Source organism: Caretta caretta, chromosome 11, assembly GCF_965140235.1.
Source record: "Caretta caretta isolate rCarCar2 chromosome 11, rCarCar1.hap1, whole genome shotgun sequence".
NCBI classification, from domain to species: domain Eukaryota; kingdom Metazoa; phylum Chordata; order Testudines; family Cheloniidae; genus Caretta; species Caretta caretta.
The window spans coordinates 21,835,278-21,855,903 of record NC_134216.1 but is presented as its reverse complement, the minus strand read 5'-3'; the positions used below and the strand labels follow the sequence as shown (position 1 = coordinate 21,855,903).

The window sequence follows — 20,626 nt, the reverse complement described above, 5'->3', positions numbered from 1 at the left end:
GAGCCTTACTTCATACCCCTGTAGAAAATTTTGACTCTTTGGTCTAATATTTTGACCAAAACCTGAATATTTTTGGCTTAAAACTTAAATATTTCAATTGAAGCTGGCAATGTGTTTCCTCTTGGGACTTGTAGTTTGCATACCTCATGCTCCTGCTTTCCTCTCTGGCTGGAGTACATCTCATGGTGAGGGGAGGATAGTACCTCAGAGGAGTCCCTTGCCCTGGGGGGGAGGGATAGCTCAGTGGTTTGAGCATTGGCCTGCTAAACCCAGGGTTGTGAGCTCAATCCTTGAGGGGGCCATTTAGGGATCTGGGGCAAATATTGGGGATTAGTCCTGCTTTGAGCCAGGGGGTTGGACAAGATGATCTCCTGAGGTCCCTTCCAACTCTGATATTCTATGATTCTGTGCAATCCAGCAAGGGAGCCTGGGTCCTAGAGAAAATGGAAACGCCTAAAGCATCTGAACTACAACTTCTGTGAGGCCCTGTGGGGCCAGTATTGAATTTAGATATTTTGGTTTGCATTTTTTGATGAAACATCAACATTTTCCAATCAAAGCAGACAATTATAGTGAAAAAATGTGTTTAACCAAAACCCGATTTTCTATAAAAAAAAAAAAAAAAGTTACAAGAGAAAATTCTTGACCAGTGCTACTCTTTATATACAGACATTTACACGTGAACAGCACTATTGACTTACTAACATTCTATAGCTTCCTCATTTGATTCTCATAATGAACACTCTATTACCCCCACCAGGAACTGCACACAAATTGAAAATTCAAAACATAAAATCAACTACTATATTAAACTGGCCAAAAAACAGATTTTGTTTGTGAATTCCTTCCCGCTCCCAAAATCAGTACAAAAGATCTACAGTAGAACCTTAGTGTTACAAACACCAGAATTATGAACTGACCAGTCAACCATACAGCCCATTTGGACCTGGAAGTACACAATGAGGCAGCAGCCAAGACAAAAAACAACCAACCCAAATACAGTACACTACTGTATAAATATAAAATACTAAAATAAAAGGGGAAAGCAGCATTTTTCTTCTGCATAGTAAAGTTTCAAAGCTGTATTAAGTCAATGTTCAGTCGCAAACTTTTGAAAGAACAACCATAATGTTTTGTTCAGAGTTATGAATATTTCAGAGTTACGAACAACCTCCATTCCCAAGGTGCTTGTAACTCTGAGGTTCTACTGTTTACTAAACTCCCATATAAAATGGTTATTTCTTTAAAAAACATGTGCTAGCGTTTTATTTGGAGCAGCAGGAGGAAGAGTCACCATCTACAAAATTACATTTCACAGGTTTTAGGAAAAAAACAACATGTTTTGGGTTTGTTGGCTTGTCTTTGGTTTTTGCTTATATTTTTGGCAAAAAGAAATTATATTATCCTTCAAAATATTTAGGTACAAACTTCCATAATCTATGTTCTGGAAAAGAACCTATATCTAAATATATATGGATTAATGGAAATAAGTCTAACCACAATCCCAAAATGAAACAGAAGATTCACAGTTCTGGTGTCAAGGAAGCTCTTATACTATAGCTGATATGAAAAATCACTTTGATGGCATTAGAGCTATGAAAGAAAATGATCTTTAAGTGTTAAAAACATTAATCAAGGACACATTTCCCTTGATAATTGCCATGTAGATTGTTGCTCCTGTCAGCGTTTAGTGGATCCTCAGATAGCACTCACAACATACAGTGTTCTGAGGTAGGAAATCCCCTGAGCCAGTGATGGGTAACCTGTGGCCCGCAGACTGCACACAGCTCCTCAGGGTAATCGCTGGCAGGCCGTGAGATAGTGTTTACATTCACTGTCTGCAGGCATGGCCACCTGTAGCTCCCAGTAGCTGTGGTTTGCTGTTCCTGGCCAATGGGAGCTGCGGGAAGCAGCGGCCAGCATGTCCCTGCGGCCCGCAACACTTCCCACAGCTCCCATTGGCTGGGAACGGTGAACCGCCACCACTGGGAGCTGTGGGTGGCCAAGCCTGTGGACGGTCACTGTAAACACTGTCTTGTGGCCTGCCAGCAGTTTACCCTGACAGGCTGCGTGCAACTCGCGGACCACAGTTTACCCACCACTGCCCTAAGCACTTTTTGAGGTTTTAGAAGCTTGATTTTCTATCTTAAAAATTTACAGAGGGTTTGAATTTATTACTCAGAAAGAGAAAGAGAATGTGCCCATTTCTGAGGAATTGTTAGCTTTGTTTAGTTTGGAATACATCAAAAAAACCTTGCAAAAATCTTATTTGCCCACCAAAAACTGCACGAGGACTATGTGCCCTTCTGCAGGATTTCTTAATCTCTGTTATATCATTTGGCCCCGGTACCAAAAATACACAGGCCTCTTCATATGTCAAGAAAAAATGGACTTTGTGCTAAAACATTTGGACAGAGACAATTTGTTAGTTTTCTTACTTGCAGTGGCAAAATCAAAGCCCTCTATGCAATATTTAGTGCACTGGATATTTTTGCTTTTACTGAGGCCTTTTTGACAATAAAGTACCAATAAAAAGATATAGAGTAATTTTTTTTCCATTTTCTGTGAGCTCACACTTCCTTTTGAAAGTCTTATTTCTAATGGAAATTAGTATGTTTATATTAAGAGCAATGCATGCACTATAAAAGACTATAAATGTTTACAAACAATTGGAATTAAAAACACACAATATGTAACATGAAATGTAAGCTATTTTAGAGTTCTGATGACATCAGGATAACCTGGGGAATTACAGACCAGTCATCTTAACTTCTGTACCTGGAAAGACAATGAAGCATATAATTAAGCAATCAATTTGCAAACATCTAGAAGATGCTAAGTAACAGCATGGATTTGTCAAGAACAAATCATATCAAACCAACCTGATAGCTTTCTTTGACAGGGTTACAAGCCTTATCTTGTGGTAGATGTGGTATATCTTGACTTTAGTAAAGCTTTTGATACTGTCTCATATGATATTCTCATAAACAAACTAGGGAAATGCAACCTAGATGGAGCTTGACATAATTATAAAGGGAAGGGTAACAACCTTCCTGTATACAGTACTATAAAATCCCTCCTAGCCAGAGGCACAAAATCTTTTTACCAGTAAAGGGTTAAGAAGCTCAGGTAACCTGGCTGGCACCTGACCAAAAGGACCAATAAGGGGACAAGGTACTTTCAAATCGGGGCGGGGCAGGGAAGGTTTTGGTCTGTCTGTTCTGTGTGCTTGCTGGACACAGATCAAGGAAGCAAGCAATCCAATTCCATTAGAATCAGTAAGTACTAGCAAGGGAACGTGTTAGCTTATTTTTGTTTTGGCTTGTGATTTTCTCTGTGCTGAGAGGAAGGTGTATTACTAGTTTTCTTTTTGTAACTTTAAAGTTTGGCCCAGAAGAAAATCCTCTGTGTTTTTAAATCTGATTGCCCTGTAAGATTAGCTTCCATTCTAATTTTACAGAGGTGCTTCTTTTACCTTTTTTCTTTCTAATAAAGTTCTATTTCTTTTAAAATCTGATGGGGGGGGTGTCCTAAAAAAAACAGCCCAAGGTTGGTCTGTGCTCATCTTGTTTATTCTCAAGTCTCCCCAGGAAAGGGGGTTTGGGGGAGTAGGAACTCCAAGTGGTCCTTTCCCTGAGTTTGTCTAAATCACTTGGTGGTGGCAGCATTACCTAATCCAAGGTACAAGGGAAAATTTGTGCCTTGGAGAGTGTTTAACCTAAGTTGGTAGAAATAAGATTAGGGGATCTCTCATGCGGGTCCCCACATCTGTACCCTAGAGTTCTGAGTGGGGAGGAAACCCTGACAGAGCTACTATAAGGTGGGTGCATAACTGGTTGGAAAACGATTCCCTGAGATTAGTTATCAGCAGTTCACAGACATTCTGGAAGGGCATAACAGGTGAGGTCCCGCACCGATCTGTTCTGGTTCCAGTTCTGTTCAATATCTTCATCAATGATTTAGATAATGGAATAGAGAGTACACTTACAAAGTTTGTGGATGATAGCAAGCTGGGAGGGATTGCAAGTGCTTTAGAGAATAGGATTATAATTCAGAATGATCTGGACAAACCGGAGAAATTCAATAAGGACAAATACAATTACTTCATTTAGGAAGGAACAATCAGTTGCACACATACAAAATGGGAAATTACTGCTTAGAAAGGAGTACTGCAGAAAGGGATCTGGGGGTCATAGTGGACCACAAGCTTAATATGAGTCAACAGTGTAACACCGTGGCAAAAAAAGTGAACATCATTCTGGAATGTATTACCAGAAGTGTTGTAAGCAAGACACGAGAAATAATTCTTCCGCTCTACTCCACGCTGATTAGGCCTCAGCTGGAGTATTGTGTCCAGTTCTGGGCACCACATTTCAGAAAAGATGTGGACAAATTGGAGAGGGTCCAGAGAAGAGCAACAAAAATGATTAAAGGTCTAGAAAACATGACCTATGAGGGAAGATTTTAAAAAATGGACAAAACTGTTTAGTCTGGAAAAAAAGACTTGAGTCTTCAAGTACATAAAAGGTTGTTACAAGGAGGAGGGATAAAAAATGTTGTTCTTAACCTCTGAGGATAGGAAAAGACACAATGGGCTTAAATTGCAGCAAGTGAGATTTATGTTGGACATTAGGAAAAACTTCCAGTCAGGGTTGTTAAGCACTAGAAAAAATTGCCTAGGGAGATTGTGGAATCTTCATCATTGTAGATTTTTCAAAGCAGGTTAGACAAACACCTGTCAGGGATGGTCTAGATAATACTTAGTCCTGCCATGAGTGCAGGGGACTGGACTAGATGGCCTCTCGAGGCCCCTTCCAGTTCTATGATTCTATGATAAACTGTGCAAGTAATAAATCGCAATATCTGCACAACCCTTTCATATCCTTACAGTCCAATATTTCACACTAGCTTACACAACAGTCATCTCTCTCTCAATAAAGTTATCATAATGTGGTAATAAATACACTTTGAGCCAAAATTTGCCCTCACCTATATTCATGAACTTCAATAATATTTTGAATATAAGAAATGTCTGTTGTACTATTCTTTCAAGAGTCCTTCATAGGAAATTGAGTGTATTTGTTTCTGGAGAGTGAAAAAGCAAGGATGATTTTTTTTTAGCAGAAAATTTCTAGGAAAAGTGTCTTTACCATTAAAAAAGAAAGAAATTTCAGGTATGTACAGTATGTCCAAATATAGATGCCTTCAGTGGAAAGACTTTCCTTTTTGGAGCTATCTGAAGCTGTGCACCTGGGGTATGCAACTGGAAAAAATGTTTAATTACGTAAAAAAGGTGTATGTGATAATCATTCTGTAGAGAAGTAGGTGTTAATCTATACATTTAGACTCATGCTGTTGAACCTACTTAGTAATTTCTTTAGTACAAAGTATGTTCTCAAATATATTTAAAAACAAGACAGCAGCCCTAAAAGGTAACTAAAAGGCAACTTGCATGGTAACTACAGAGCTGAAGAATTAAAAGTGGCTTAATGTGACTTTTAGTTCTTTGGTGATAGCAAAATTGAAGAGATTAAAAGCCTCAGTCATAAAAAAATGCATCTACTAGTTAAGAGGCTTTTTAATGTATTTAATAAAGTGTGTAATTAAGTTTTTTGAGTTAGGTGAATTTTGGTAATTCATTACAACTTTTTTCTCTTGTGAGCAATTTACCAGCTATAATTTACAAACAGGGCATGTAGCACAAAAAAGTAGACAAAAGACAAAAAGAGCAACCGATCCATCAACACACAAAATACACAACATATGTTTGTAGATATTAAATGCAGTTGCTAAAGTGCACTGAATTTCCAGGTTGCTATTAGATAGAAGTGATATAATAACCCAGAGAGTTTATATTAGAAGGTGCATAGTTCAGCAGAGAGGAGACGTTGTACAGTGGGAGATTTCTTACTCTTTTCCGGCAGCTGCACTCTGAGGAGGCATGTGTGCATGTGGCTCTTCTGAAAATTTTCCTCCCCTATTGATACTGTGTGATTATGCCTTCTTTGTTTTCAATGTGTCCTCAGAGTAACACATTTATGTGTGTGAATGCAGCCTTGTTATTATGTTCCTCTGATTTCTGCCCCCTCCTCTCCTATAAAACTTCCCACTCTCAAAAACCCATATCCACAGCTCCTCCAATAATAACCAGCTTCCCTGCTATAGCATTATTTTTTTAAGGTGTGCCAGGTACATTGCTAAATGTAGTGGATTCTGGGTTCAAGAGCTTGCATCTCCAGCAGCCAAATGTCAACAAAGTTGCTGCTCTTCACCCCCGTCTGTCTCTCTCTGACTCCAAAGTGAGAGGCCGCAAAGGAGGGGAGATGGTGGAGAAAGCAACTTTGGGTGCAAGGACAGTTACCATGATGTCTCGGATCTGTCCCACCCTCACTACTGACCTACTGAATTGAATGGGGCTGGCACATGCAGCTAGTGACTCCCTAGAAGCTGTCTGTCTGCTTTCAGCTGCTCCAGTCAGCAGCCAATGACTACTGCAGTAGCTTACAAAGAACAGCTTCTTCTAGTCCTGATGTAGACAGCAACAGACTGCTCCTCAGAGAAACAGAGCTGAATGGTAAATGAAAGGGAAGGGCTCTTTCGGCAGTTAGGGGAGAGAGAGTGCAGCAATTGGAGAGCAGCAGAGGGCAGCAGTTAGGTAATGGGACACCAGTGGAGAAGCCACTGGATGGGGGCAAAGATTAATTTCCCTTTATTTTTGATTCAGACATTTCAGACTGTGTATCCAGAGTTAGAGTCATTTTAAAATAAAGGAACATTTTGTTTCCTACCTAGTAGCTCTTAGAGTATGACATGAGCTCTGCAGAGGACCTAACCCTTTGCACAGGCTCTCCCATCTGTCACTGACCCTTCGGAAGTGTGGTGTAAAATAACTTAAATGACAACAAAACATAAACCTTTGCATAAGCATTTTCCGAAAACTAGGTGCTTCTAGGACCTCCCTGAAGGACTTCTATAACTCAGAGCCGAGTTGCCTTTGCCCCGCAGAGCATCTCCATTCTCTTTTATATCCTGACAAGGTCGACTGCCTGCATCAGCAATCATTACTCTGCATGTCTGTGGAAGGTTTTAGTGCCCAAGTTTAGGGCTTCCCCATAGAGAATCCCTGTATTGCTTTGGAGAGTCCTCTAATCTGTCCACCTGTTACATATGGCTTTTGCAACTGGAACCTCTGCTCTTGCACAGCTCCTCACAGGGGCTCCATATTGTGGAAGGAAGGGCACGAAAATAAATGCTAACAGCCCTCAGTGTTTGTTCTACTCTATTGCTTGGCATCTCTTGGATTCTCAAGCAGCCTCAACTGTGACCATTTCTTTCTGATGTGGAATTTGCTACATTATCCATGTTTTTTTAACCTCTAGCCTTCACTATAAAATGGCCATCTATTGCCATTTCTTGTGAAATGTGAATGAGTAGAGCTGATCACAAAACAGGAAAACTTATCACGAACATTTCCATGAAAGATTGCCCCCCCCCTTTTTTTTGTTAATTTCTTGATTTTTTTTGACTAGCTGTGTTAAGATATATGCAAGTATTATTTAAAAGCTATTTTTAATAAAGGAAAAAACATCTACTTGTCCATGCATTACCTAATTTACCTGGAGAAGTCACATACATAGGAAATAATTGTTGCCAATTATTTAATAACTTTTTAAAAATAGGATTAAGTAATCATATAACTATATAATACCACAGTTACTCAAGTGAATATAAAATTACAAAGGGCAACATTTTCAAAAATGCTTCAGTGATTTAGAAGACTAAATTCCATTTTCAGAATTGACTTAGGAACTTAGAATCCTAATTTTCATTCTCAGTAAATGGGACTTGTGCTTCTAAGTGCCTAAAACTTACTTCAGAAAATGGGATTTAGGCACTTTTGAAAATTGTACATAAAGGCTCCAATATCTATCTATAGAGTGAAATCCTGACCCCATTGAAGTCAGTGGGAGTTTTGTCATTGATTTCAGTGGGGCCAGGATTTCACTCATATTTTTCATTGCATATGCTATATCCTACATGGAGTAAGAAAAATAGCCCCTTCTTTCCCCTGATATATAACATTTAGGTACCCTCAGGAGGTTTAGGTCTTCCTCTAATGCATCTGCCATTGGCCACTACTGGAGGCAATATACTGGACTAGATGGAACAGTCCTCTGTTCTCAAATGGTAATTCTTATGTCCCTATAATACTTGTCCCCATAAGGAGAGGGGTATAATATCAGCTTTGAATTAAAAGGAAAATAAGTATTAGGTGGAGAGAGAAGATGTGAGTAGAAGTGAGAGCAGTGAACTGTGCAATGTGATGGCTGTAATGGAATACAGCCAATGTTTGTTCCTGATGTTTTATTGAATAAAGTCTTGTATATATTATCAGTCCTTCAAAAGATAATACAAGTTTCTTCATGTCTATTTTAAGTATTTCAGCAAATGCATATTTCATAAACCTCCACTTATTGCCACAGACTCAAATTGTTTTCAATTTGTCTGTCTGAGTCAAGTTCATATTACATACCCTGATACAGTAGATAGATTTATGGTGAACAGTTGAACATCTGTTTCAAGGAAAACTCTACCCACTGCTCTTAAACCAAAAATCTAAAGGTACAAACAAGAGGGAAACAATTCTTATCTTGTGAAATGCAATTTTAATAACAATTTCCATTTGTGGCCTATATGTTGGTGATAATTTTCTTGCTGAAAAGGACACCGCTTCTGCTACAAACAGTGTGGAGCCCATTATAGGGCATTGCAAATTAATTTTAAAATGTAAAGTATTTTAGTGTTTAAAATTTAAAATATTTAAGAAAATAAAGTTATTTTATTATAATGAAACCAGGTTAGGAACTGGTTTAAATTGTCTTACGGAAGAATTTCATGCTGCCAGTGTCATAAATGACATTACAATTTTAGCAAGATGATAACAACAATAGAAGACTCAGAAATATTAATTTGAGTGCAAATAAATAAAAGTGTCTTTATTATAAGAGCTTCTGCATGCTCCTGCTATTTGGCTGAATAGAGTAGACACAACTGTCTATTCTAACTTAGCTTTTACCACTCAAGAAAGGGATCTCGGAGTCACTGTGGATAGTTTTCTGAAAACATCTGCTCAATGTGCAGCAGCAGTCAAAAAAGCTAACAGAATGTTGGGAATCATAAGCAAAGGGATAGATAATAAGACAGAAAAATCATAACAGTATGCCCACTTCCTGAATACTGCATGCAGATCTGGTTGGCCCATCTCAAAAAAGATGTATTAGAACTGGAAAAAGTACAGGGAAGGACAACAGAAATGATTAGGGATATGGAACAGCTTCCATATGAGAAGAGATTAAAAAGACTGGGACTTCTCAGCTTGGAAAAGAGACGCCAAAAGGGGATATGATAGAGGTCTATAAAATCATGACTGGTTTGGAGAAAATGAATAAGGAAGTGTTGTTTCCTCCTTCACATAACACAAGAACCAGGAGTCGCCCAATGAAATTAATAGGCAGCAGGATTAAAACATACAAAAATAAGTATTTCTTCACACAATACACAGTCAGTCTGTGGAACTTTCTGCCAGAGGACGTTGTGAAGGCCAAAACTATAACAGGGATCAAAAAATCATATGATAAGTTCATGGAGGATAGGTTCATCAATGGCTATTATCCAGGATGGGCAGGGGTGCAACACCATGAGCGTCTCTAGCCTCTGTTTTGCCAGAAGCTAGGAGCGGATGACATGGGATGAATCACTCAATGATTGACTATTCTGTTCATTTCCTCTAAAGTACCTGGCATTGGCCACTGCTGGAAGACAGGAGACTGGGCTAGATGGATCATTGGGCTGACCCAGTATGGCCGTTCTTATGTTCTTAACTGTATCTAAGGGAAACTGCACAGGCTTTAAAACAAAAATCTGAAAATTCTTTCAAGGATTCCATCAGAGAAAAAAATATATAGTCACTGTTTTTAAAATGTAACAAAATGTGAAATAACTATCACCTTAACGAGAAGCAGAACTCCTGGTTTCTGTGTCAGGGGTCAGTGACAAGTACCATAAACAAAGATTTAAAAGAACCATCTCATTATAAATCCATAGTATACTTGAATTTCTTTTTTCCCCCCTGATGTAACCCACTCTGGCTGCAAAACCCGAAGGTCTACAGCTCAGATTTTTCAGAATCTTAGGAAGGGAATTTCATTTAAAATACATAACTTCTTTCATTTATATACAATAGACTTTTTCATCTTTTTGCAACTTACATGTGGGTTTTTAAACTTACCGCAAACATTTTTTCTTTAATTTAATCTTTAAATAAACAATATAGAACAAGAGCCACAGTTGTATATGTTACATCTTCCATCACACAATTTTTTCTGTAGAAAACTGTGGTAACTTCCTGAAACCAGCTGCTCCACTGGGATCTGTAATTCTGTCAGCACACAGCTACCCATATCTGTATTTGTCATGGTATTCTATATTTCATAAAAGCACCCTCATGCAGAGATGTCGCTTCTGGGCAAAACATTAAAAATGATGGAAGTGTCCCAGTTTAAAATAGAAGAGTCTGAATCAGAATTCCTGACCCAGCTGAGATAAATTCATATATTTGAAAAGTCTTTGTAGTTGTACTTGGGTCTTCCCTACTTAAAAGGGAACAAAGCTATCAGGACAGATACTAAGTCATTCACCATTCTTAGTATTTAACACAAGAACTGAATCGCTTATTATATGCCATGGGAATAAATGAAAGTCATTGTATATATTCCAATCATAACAACCTCTTGAGCTCTTTAAAATTTTACATCATCTGTTTCGATGGATTAGGCAACAATTCAGTTATTCATATTGCATTTGCACTTTTGATTTAATAATCTCATTTTTTCCTTTGGCAGATGTACAACAAATGGCAATCGACTGGCTCACTGGAAATTTGTATTTTGTGGATCATGTCAGTGACAGAATCTTTGTGTGTAATCACAATGGAACTGTGTGCATTACCCTGATTGATCTTGATCTTCAGAACCCTAAGGCAATAGCTGTTGATCCAACATCAGGGTAAGAGTATTGTTCACATAACAAGTTTGTTAAATTATACAATGCATACATGCATGCAAAAAAATCTAAAACATTTATGTTTTATTTCAGTGCTTGTGCTTTTCAGGCCACACATTTACCTAATATAAACCTTAAATGACAGATTAATTATTAGCTCATGAAACTTCCTTAAAACTTCCCAATGTGATAAGAATGCTACTTCTCTCTAGGAGAGTAAATAATACACCCATTTCATTCAGGTGTTTTGAGATATAATATTTACAGTTATTTATTGAGCTGTTTATTTTGTTGTAAAAAATAAGTACAACAATAATATATATGTAGGCAAAGTGTACATTGAACAGGCTTGCTTCAGTTGTTCCAAGTAATTGCTGAACCATTTTAATAATAGTATATGTTTTTGTAACTTTAATATTGCAGGAGAAATGGAAAAATAACTTAGCTCTTCACAAGTTTTCTCCAGTAAATTTTAACCCTTTTTAGAATATAAAGAAAAGGAATGTCACAAACATCTTCCTATATTTTACTCCCTAGTCTGTAGGGGCATTAAGACCTCATCACTAATATGTTTAGGAGCAGATCCAAGCCACCAGACTCTCTTCATGTGCTCCTATTGGGAGTAAGTGAAATATATATATATAAACAGTCTGGATTTGCATTTTTGTTGTATAAACACATTTGGAATCATTTGGGGAGGAAAACCTCAGTTAAAATACTGGCCACTAAAAACCCTTTACCTTATAACCACTACAAGCTAGAAAAAGTTTTCAAGCAAAATGATGAAGTAGGATGCATCACTGAGCATGGAAGAACTGTTGTTTAAGATGTAAATTTCAATGAGGTTTTTGGAGTGGCTGTTTTGTCCTCGTTATTGTTTTATTAGTCTGCAGGTAGTTCAGTATGAAATGAATGGTGGAATATGTCCTAAACTGCCATAAGCCTCTGCTCAATAAATAGGAAAATATTTACTGAAGAAACAGCTTGTCATCCATATGTGGACTTTTGTTACTCTTTACTTAAATCCTGATAGAATATTAAGATGCATCATCACAATGGGTTTAATTTTGACAAGAACAGCTTGCATGTAAACTTTGCAAAGGAAGCTGTATAATATAATTCCTGAATATAGCTGTATTTCTATTGGCAACAGATGGTAAACTTGACTCAGTCTGACTGCAGTGATGTTTCAAAAAGACATTAGTGAAAGAAGTTGTATTTAAACCGATTTGTGTAGTAATTCTCATAAGAAAGAACTGGAAGTTTTCAAATGGGCTAACAGCAGCCTTTTCAACTACATTTGCTTACATCTTTTGTGCTGGATTTGCTAGTTGAATTCCAAAATAGTTATTAAATAATCTTGTCTGTCAAAAACATCGGAATTGAATTGAATTATTTTCCTTGAAATAAAGAACACGGATCTTTTTTGGAACAAAACTGTCATACAGGAATATCATATATGTTAACAAATCTCCCTTTTGAACATCAATATCTTTCTTTCCTCTACCCTTCCCATTTGTCACTGTCATGATATCAAAGGTCCTCAATTTTGCAAAGAGTTTCAGAGTAGAAAAGCCTCATGGTGTTTGCACTTAGTCTCTGAAGGATTCCTGTGGCTTTGATAGCTGTTTAAATATAATTCTGTCATGTATCATTTATTGGAATAGGGTATTAACTTTTTTATATTTAATGAGTGTTCTGTACACTGAAGTCACGTATATTGTACATGTACGTTGTATGGGTGTTCTATACTTACTTTCAAGAACATTTTTCTCAATTACACACATAAGAGATCGTATTTATTTTGTAGGTTGTCTTATCCATCCCTCTTGCAAGCACAGGAAGTTTCCTTACATTTTAAATCTGACTTCAAACTACTATGAAATATTTTTTTAAGCAACAAAGCTTCTCTCAGTTCCACTGTCAGAACATTCCACTGTCTTTTCCTTTGCTTAAGTCCATCCCATTATTCCTCGAAACAGTTTCACTCCCACTGTTATGTTTTTTCACCCTCCACACAAACATAGGCCAAAAATGTTTGCAGTGTTCCAAGTGTGGTCCAACTGGTACCATACACAATACAACTTGATTTTGTACAGCATCTTTCATACAGTATCACATAACCCTTTACTGTATCCCAAAGTGCTTTACTGTATTAAATAATACAATACAGAAGACAGTCTATTAGTCATAACATTTATATATTTCTGGTGCAAAAATAAACAGTGTCTTAACAGTTTTAGATTTTTTAAATAATTATGTGAAGACTTAATCTAATTAATACATTAAAACATTTCTTTTAATGCCATAGGGTCAACTTGTGTCCTCTAATGGAAGAAACCACAGGTGGGAGTCTTAGCAGGGAGGAAAACTCTAAAGTTCCCTTTGCAGACATCTCCCCCAAATGGTTACATGAGCAGTGGGAAAGGGGGTTCTTTTCCTCCCATGGAATGAAGAAGGATTCAGCTTTCCATGGAAGATTCCTTCATGGAATCTTCAGATCCTAGAAGATCCATGCAGAGGCCATAGTCTCCACTGGGGCCATAGTCTCCACTGGCAGAGTGGAATTCCTGGACCCAGGGCTTCCTTTAGTGGCATTCTGAAGTGGAGAGGAGCATCGGAAAAGTTAGTAGAGTCTCAAGCTCTATTCGCTCTCCTGCAGATTCATTATGGGGCATGGGAAGAGATGAAGGGCATCACCCCATTATTGAATAGCATCACTTTCAATACCATGTACAGTAGCGTAATATAGCAGTCTTTTCATTCAGAATATTAATATTGCGAACATTACCTATTTGTGGCATCAGTTAGTTATAACATTTATTTGCTGATGTAAAAATAAAACAGCGCACACTGCTAATTAAATTAAAGATCCAGCCTCAGATTTATATTGAAGTAACTTGAAATGCATTGTTATTTGGTGGTCTGTAGTCCTTGTCCGCAAAAGTGCCCCCGCCAACACTCTCATTTCCTGTGAGCAGCTAGATCTGGGCAGCAGCAACAACACGGAGAAAGACGCTGAAGCGAGCAAGTGTTCATGCAGTAGCCTGGTAGTTACTGTGGCCTGGCCATGGGGACGAGGGGCTGGCTGGGGCTGTTGGAGGGGTGAGGACTGGGAGAGCAAGAGAAAGGGAGCTGAGGGGTAAGGCTGGGAAGGGGAGGAGAGGGAAGGGGAAAGGGGAGCAAGGGTAATCCCAAAAAAGACAAAATGCAGATTACCTTAGTGAAATGTTTGGGAACAACTGCCCTAGCAGACCCCTGCTCCATTGCCAGCTTCTTTATACTCCTGCCAGCCAAGAGGAAAGGCCATGTGAATCTATGATTACATGGGTGCTGTTGCTCTTCTGGTGGTATCTCTGAATGGCCAAGAGGCATGCTTTTCTTTTTTCTCCTGTATTTCAAGCTAATATTTTAAATATATATTTTTAATTACTTCAATATCAAAGGTTTCAGAGGAACAGCCGTGTTAGTCTGTATTCGCAAAAAGAAAAGGAGTACTTGTGGCACCTTAGAGACTAACCAATTTATTTGAGCATGAGCTTTCGTGAGCTACAGCTCACTTCATCAGATGTATACTGTGGAAACTGCAGCAGACTTTATATACACACAGAGAATATGAAACAATACCTCCTCCCACCCCACTGTCCTGCTGGTAATAGCTTATCTAAAGTGATCATCAGGTGGGCCATTTCCAGCACAAATCCAGGTTTTCTCACCCTCCACCCCCCCACACAAATTCACTCTCCTGCTGGTGCTAGCCCATCCAAAGTGACAACTCTTTACATAATCAAGTCGGGCTATTTCCTGCATAGATCCAGGTTTTCTCACATCCCCTCCACCCCCATACACACACAAACTCACTCTCCTGCTGGTAATAGCTCATCTAAACTCTGTCCACTCAGAGGGACAATACAAACAATACCTCCTCCCACCCCACTGTCCTGCTGGTAATAGCAGCTATTACCAGCAGGACAGTGGGGTGGGAGGAGGTATTGTTTCATGGTCTCTGTGTGTATATAATGTCTTCTGCAGTTTCCACGGTATGCATCCGATGAAGTGAGCTGTAGCTCACAAAAGCTCATGCTCAAATAAATTGGTTAGTCTCTAAGGTGCCACAAGTCCTCCTTTTCTTTTTGCGAAAACTCCCATAGGGGTCTTACTGTCTAGCTTAAACTTTTTTCTTCTTTGCTTTTGTGGTGTGAGTTTTAATTGTTGTACTGTGTACCAGAAAACCTTGACAGATTCACAGCTATAGGCACAACACGGGCAAAAACTTTCTCATGCTGTCCAGGCTAGGATGTTTCCTTCCTATTTCGGAGAAGACCATCTCTAGGAGTGAGAGAATGGTTGAATCATCTTGTCTGTTAAATTATTGGCTTCGCTGGTGAGATGGTCAACAAGCATACCAGTTGTAGTGGTTTTTATGATATGATCATCTGTGCACTTGGAAGTGGACTGGGACCACCAAACTCGTTTCACATATGATGCTGAAAGTGCCAAAGCCTTCATTCACTTCCAAGTGATGCAGGAGTTGAGCTTTCGAACTAGAAATGAAAGGCTCTGATATCATGCTACCTGTTGAGCCATCAAATTCCTTCTATTTTGAATTATTGCATTACTTGTGTTAAATGTGTTGACTTTGGTTGGGAGGTAAGCATTTCCACCACGAGAAATGTCTTCCATTATTAGTTTACTCCTGCATGTATCTTCTAGAAATGCAGTGTGAAAAGTGAGTTCTCCAGACAAACAAACAACAGAAGAGGAAATACTAATAAAAAATGAAAACAATTATTTAACCTTGTAGGCTTTGTGCAGGACTGCTCTTTATCTTCTATTTCAATTACTTTCCAAAAGAAGAATACATTTTACAATGTAGCTCTGGGATTTGTGTTATGGGGCACTTACCAAAGGAGAAAATTAAATATCATATATTATGAGTACTTTTTTGTAAACAATTTAAATTTGTCAGTGATGGATATATTTGGGGGAGAAAAAGAGAACAGTCCTAGTAAAAAAATAAATTAAAGAGCAGGAAAAAAATGGAGAAAAATGTTTTATAATAGTACATTGCCTGTCCAGTTCCATCAGAACGAGAGCATTAGCTGCTTCTGCCACCAGCTCATAGAACTGACAAATAGTACTGAAGGGACCCCTTTCTTTTCTGGGTGAGAAACACAAGCTATACCTGTCACTGTTGTCCCTCATCTTCTCTCTTGCAAACTGGTGTAGATCTGATGCTTTTGTTTCATGTGAAACAAGTATGCATTATGTTTTCATGGTTTAATTTGTAGTCATGGTCCTCTGAATGTACTGCTGCTGTGCACGGGGAGTATTTTTTTTCCAGGAACTCCAGCTAATTCCTCCCTTGTACAAGTAGCATATTCATAAGACCACACCTGTAATTGCCTTGAACATTTAATTTAGTTGAAAGGCAATGCATTTAAAACTGAAAAAAATGTGGCCTCATGGATAGAACACTGGACTGGGACTCAGAAGACATGTGTTGTTTCCAACTCTGCTACTGGTCTGCTATATGATCTTGGGAAAGTCATTTAATCTCTCTGTAATTTGTAACTACTATCTGTAAACTGGAGTTAAGGAAACTCATCAACTTTTGTCAAGTACTTTGAGATCTATGGATGAAAAGCACTATATAAGAGCTAAAGGAGTACCTGTGGCACCTTAGAGACTAACCAATTTATTTGAGCATAAGCTTTCGTGAGCTACAGCTCACTTCATCGGATGCATACTGTGGAAAGTCATCAGATGAATGCATCCGATGAAGTGAGCTGTAGCTCACGAAAGCTTATGCTCAAATAAATTGGTTAGTCTCTAAGGTGCCACAAGTACTCCTTTTCTTTTAGCGAATACAGACTAACACGGCTGTTACTCTGAAACCTATATAAGAGTTAGATAGTATTATTTATTTATTTTATTAAACAATGCATACTGCCACAAGCTATGGAGGGCAAGAGTTTACTTAGTAGGACTTGAAGAAGAATTAGATAATTTGTATGGATGATGAGAACATACACAGTTGCATTAACTAGAATAAAAACAGAGGGATATAATCCCTCATACTACAGGGCATAAGCCACCCCCTACTGGGCAGTGGGGAAGGTGAAAGAGGATAGCAGGAGATCATTGTTCTTGGGAGGTATAGTTTTTCCTTGGAGAGAAGATTATACACATCTGTTGTTTAGTGTGTTTTTGTTGTTTTTTTTCCATTTCAATATACATAATTCTATACACCCACATATAATGTATATATGTGTGTGTTGGTTTACTTATCCATACATAATAGTGTGTATAATAACTTTGTCTTTATTATATTTTATATGTTTGAGAGAGAGAATGAATTTTAAGGAGAATTTTGAATGCAGAGGAGGAGGCAGACACTTATCTAGATGCTGCATGATTGACTGGAGAGGTAGGAAGTTGAGCACAATGAAGAAAGCCCCAGAAGAAGAGCGAACCCAAGAGGAGGGAGCTACAGACTATGTCAAAAGTAGCTGGTAGACTGTAGAATGTAGAGATGGAAGGGCCCTTGGAAGGTTGTTTAGTCTATCCCAGTGCTCTGAGGTCAGATTAAATCTAGGTAGAAGGAGGATAAAGAAGAAACCCTTGGAATTGATCTGGAATAGATCATTGATGTCATTCATGACAGTGGAGGGGGCAAAAATGAGATTTGAGTAGATTCCATGAAGACAGTTGGAGGAGAGAGTCACAACATTCATTAGAGAGGACAAGTTCAAAAGTTCACCTGCCTTTCAGGGTTATTTAAACAGTGTTGTTTTTTAGGACCTGTGCCCCTAAATCCAGTAGAGGCTATCACTTTTTATTCTTTTCTCATCTTCCTCTCTTGTTGTCTGCAGCTCCTTTGACAGAGCCACAGGACTTGGGAAAGAGCCCTGAATTGATAAATGAGTAGGTTTTTATTTTCCAACATCCAAGATTTTCTTAATTAAAGACAAAGTTTTATAGTAATTTGTAAATAGCAAAAACATTAGTATTTTAATAAAGCTCTATTATTAAACTGCCCAGTGCCTTTTCTAGCTCTAAAGCAAATTCAAAGGGCTGCCTTTAAGGAACATATATTGTACAATAACTGTAAAAGTTTTGAAGGTGACCTTTAAAGAGGAGAAATGTTTATGCTTTCTTTAAAAAACTTCTTTATGATGTCTAATAAAACACTGGAATTTTTTATTATTATTTTATCTTTGGCATTACAATGCAGCTGTTGCTGCCTTTTTTTGTTTGTTTGAAGACTAAGTAACAACACAGTGAAGCTCAAAGAGCTGAGAAGGGAAGGGATTTTAGTCAGACTATATAAAACTCTTTGATTTTTGTTTGCTTTGATTAACACCTCTTTAAAGCAGACGACTGGTAAACACCTAAATGAACAGACTTCTGTGCAAGATTCAAAACTCTGCCACTTCAACTAGAGGTTGAGAAAGTTCCAGTTTCAGTTTCTATGATCCTCCAGAGAGTTATCTGCAGGCGGGGGGGGGGGGGGGGGGGGGGGGGGAGTTTAGGTTAAAAAAACAGAAAATGTAATCTTACATTCTTCTGTTTATTTTTAATTAAAAAGAAGCCTTTTTGGATGGAAACCCATTTTTATTCCTTTGTATATCTCTTTCAAACTTCCTTAAAGTCCCAGGCTTCAATGAGACTTTGTTCCTTACTGGGCAGTGTGGCAGGTGTAGATCTGCTTAGTCAGAAACCAGACTTGATGACGATGATACTGTTGGTGAATTGTCAGTGAATATCCAAAAGCAGCATGTACTATCATTTTTTCTTCCTATTTTTCCTGAAGCTTCATGACATTGCTTGCATGCAGATGCAAACGCAGAAAATGACAGAGGGACTTCTATTAGTCCTCAGATGAGCTCAAAAAATCCTTTGATTTATAAACATGAAAAGAAGCAAACTGAAACAGATGTGAGATACAATTTAAAGTAACCCATCTAAAAATGTTAGCATGAAAAGCAAATATTCTCAGTCAGCAATGAAATAGTAGGATCCAAAATATCGTATACATTATGTAACTGTACATAAATGGAAACCCATTAACAGGACTGTGTTAATGGCTGGATCAAGGTGACTGTTTACCCTACTCAAGGCAGTGCTCAGAGACTGAATTTGGACAAGTCCAATACATGCAGTTGTCAAACAATATTTTATGTGAAGTTGCCTAGTTTCTCTTCTGTTGTGCGTGTCTGTCTGATCAATTACATTGTGTTAAGTGTGAGGTCACTGACCTTAACTTCAAAGCCAGATGTTTACTACGACCTTGTTAACTAAATGCTGTGTCCTTAAATATGGGATCCAAAACAAGTTTTACCCAAAGAGCCGCATAAAATTTGAATAATAAAACATAGGGTGAATGACAAATTAACTTTTCTCCAAGCACTGATCACAAAACTTTGAGGAAATAAAGCAAAATGAACAGTATCAGCATTGCCATTTAACCAGTTTAAACATTTCTCCCCCGCATCCCCAACAGAAGATCCTGTTGAATGTCTGACTTTGTCATTTGTGGAGAGCAGAAGGCAAGTTATACAGTAACTGACATCACATCTCTCATAAAGTGAAGTCAAGTAACTTTTCTCTGTCCCAGCATGTACACACTAGTTATTAATAGATTTTAACCAAACTGTTGCTACCGAAAAACAATTTGACTCACAGATGTCCCTGTTACTGCCACTGGGCCAGGCAGCAAATTTAGTCCCTGTTTCAATGCAGAAAATGACTCTTCCCCTTTCCGAGGGCTTGTCAGGTAACATGAAGGGCTCGGCAACATCCCAGCAGTTTTATTGTTACAATAAGAAAAGGAGTACTTGTGGCACCTTAGAGACTAACCAATTTATTTGAGCATGAGCTTTCGTGAGCTGTAGCTCACGAAAGCTCATGCTCAAATAAATTGGTTAGTCTCTAAGGTGCCACAAGTACTCCTTTTCTTTTCGCGAATACAGACTAACACGGCTGTTCCTCTGAAACCTGTCATTGTTACAATAGTTTCTTCTTGTAGTTGTGAATTCCTCTGCCTTGGAATGAAAGACCGTTTGTATTTTCTCTGCACTTGTAAACAATGACAAATGTGGTGCATTTGCCATAACCAAAGGCAGCTTCTAATAGGCAAAAATTGCTTTTCCAGGGCAGGGGATCAGGAACACAGCATAATATATTTTGCACTTTGGCCAAATTTTATGAATACTATTACAAATAAAAAATGGGAACATTTGCATAACTAATACATGTATTCTAATACATAACTAATACAGGTAGTTGTTGCTTGAGGTGTTTGAAGGATCATCTATGAGGCTCCCACAAAACAACTGGCTTTTTATATGGTATCTGTAGTGCAGATAATTGTTAACAAAATCACTATCACAACAAATTGAGCTGGTTGGACCAATTTAACTATTTTGGTAGAAAATCACACCCCTAGCCCAAGTAATTAATTGGAACAAACCAAGCCAAACCTTTATCTGTGTTCCTGGGTGTTTGAGAAGGGCTAAGAGGTGTTTGTTGGTCTGAGTCTCTTGAAAGGGCAAGATATTTT

At 38.1% G+C, this 20,626-nt stretch overlaps 1 protein-coding gene across 7 annotated transcripts in view; it reads left to right on the top strand.

Moving 5' to 3' along the window:
- LRP1B (LDL receptor related protein 1B) overlaps positions 1-20,626 on the top strand; it is a 1,334,345-nt gene that overhangs the window by 634,804 nt on the left and 678,915 nt on the right. For all 7 annotated transcript variants that reach the window (XM_075117809.1, XM_075117811.1, XM_075117812.1 and 4 more), the window contains one exon: positions 10,902-11,064. In XM_075117809.1, coding sequence (XP_074973910.1) covers positions 10,902-11,064 — 163 coding nt within the window. The remainder of the gene's footprint in view (positions 1-10,901; positions 11,065-20,626) is intronic.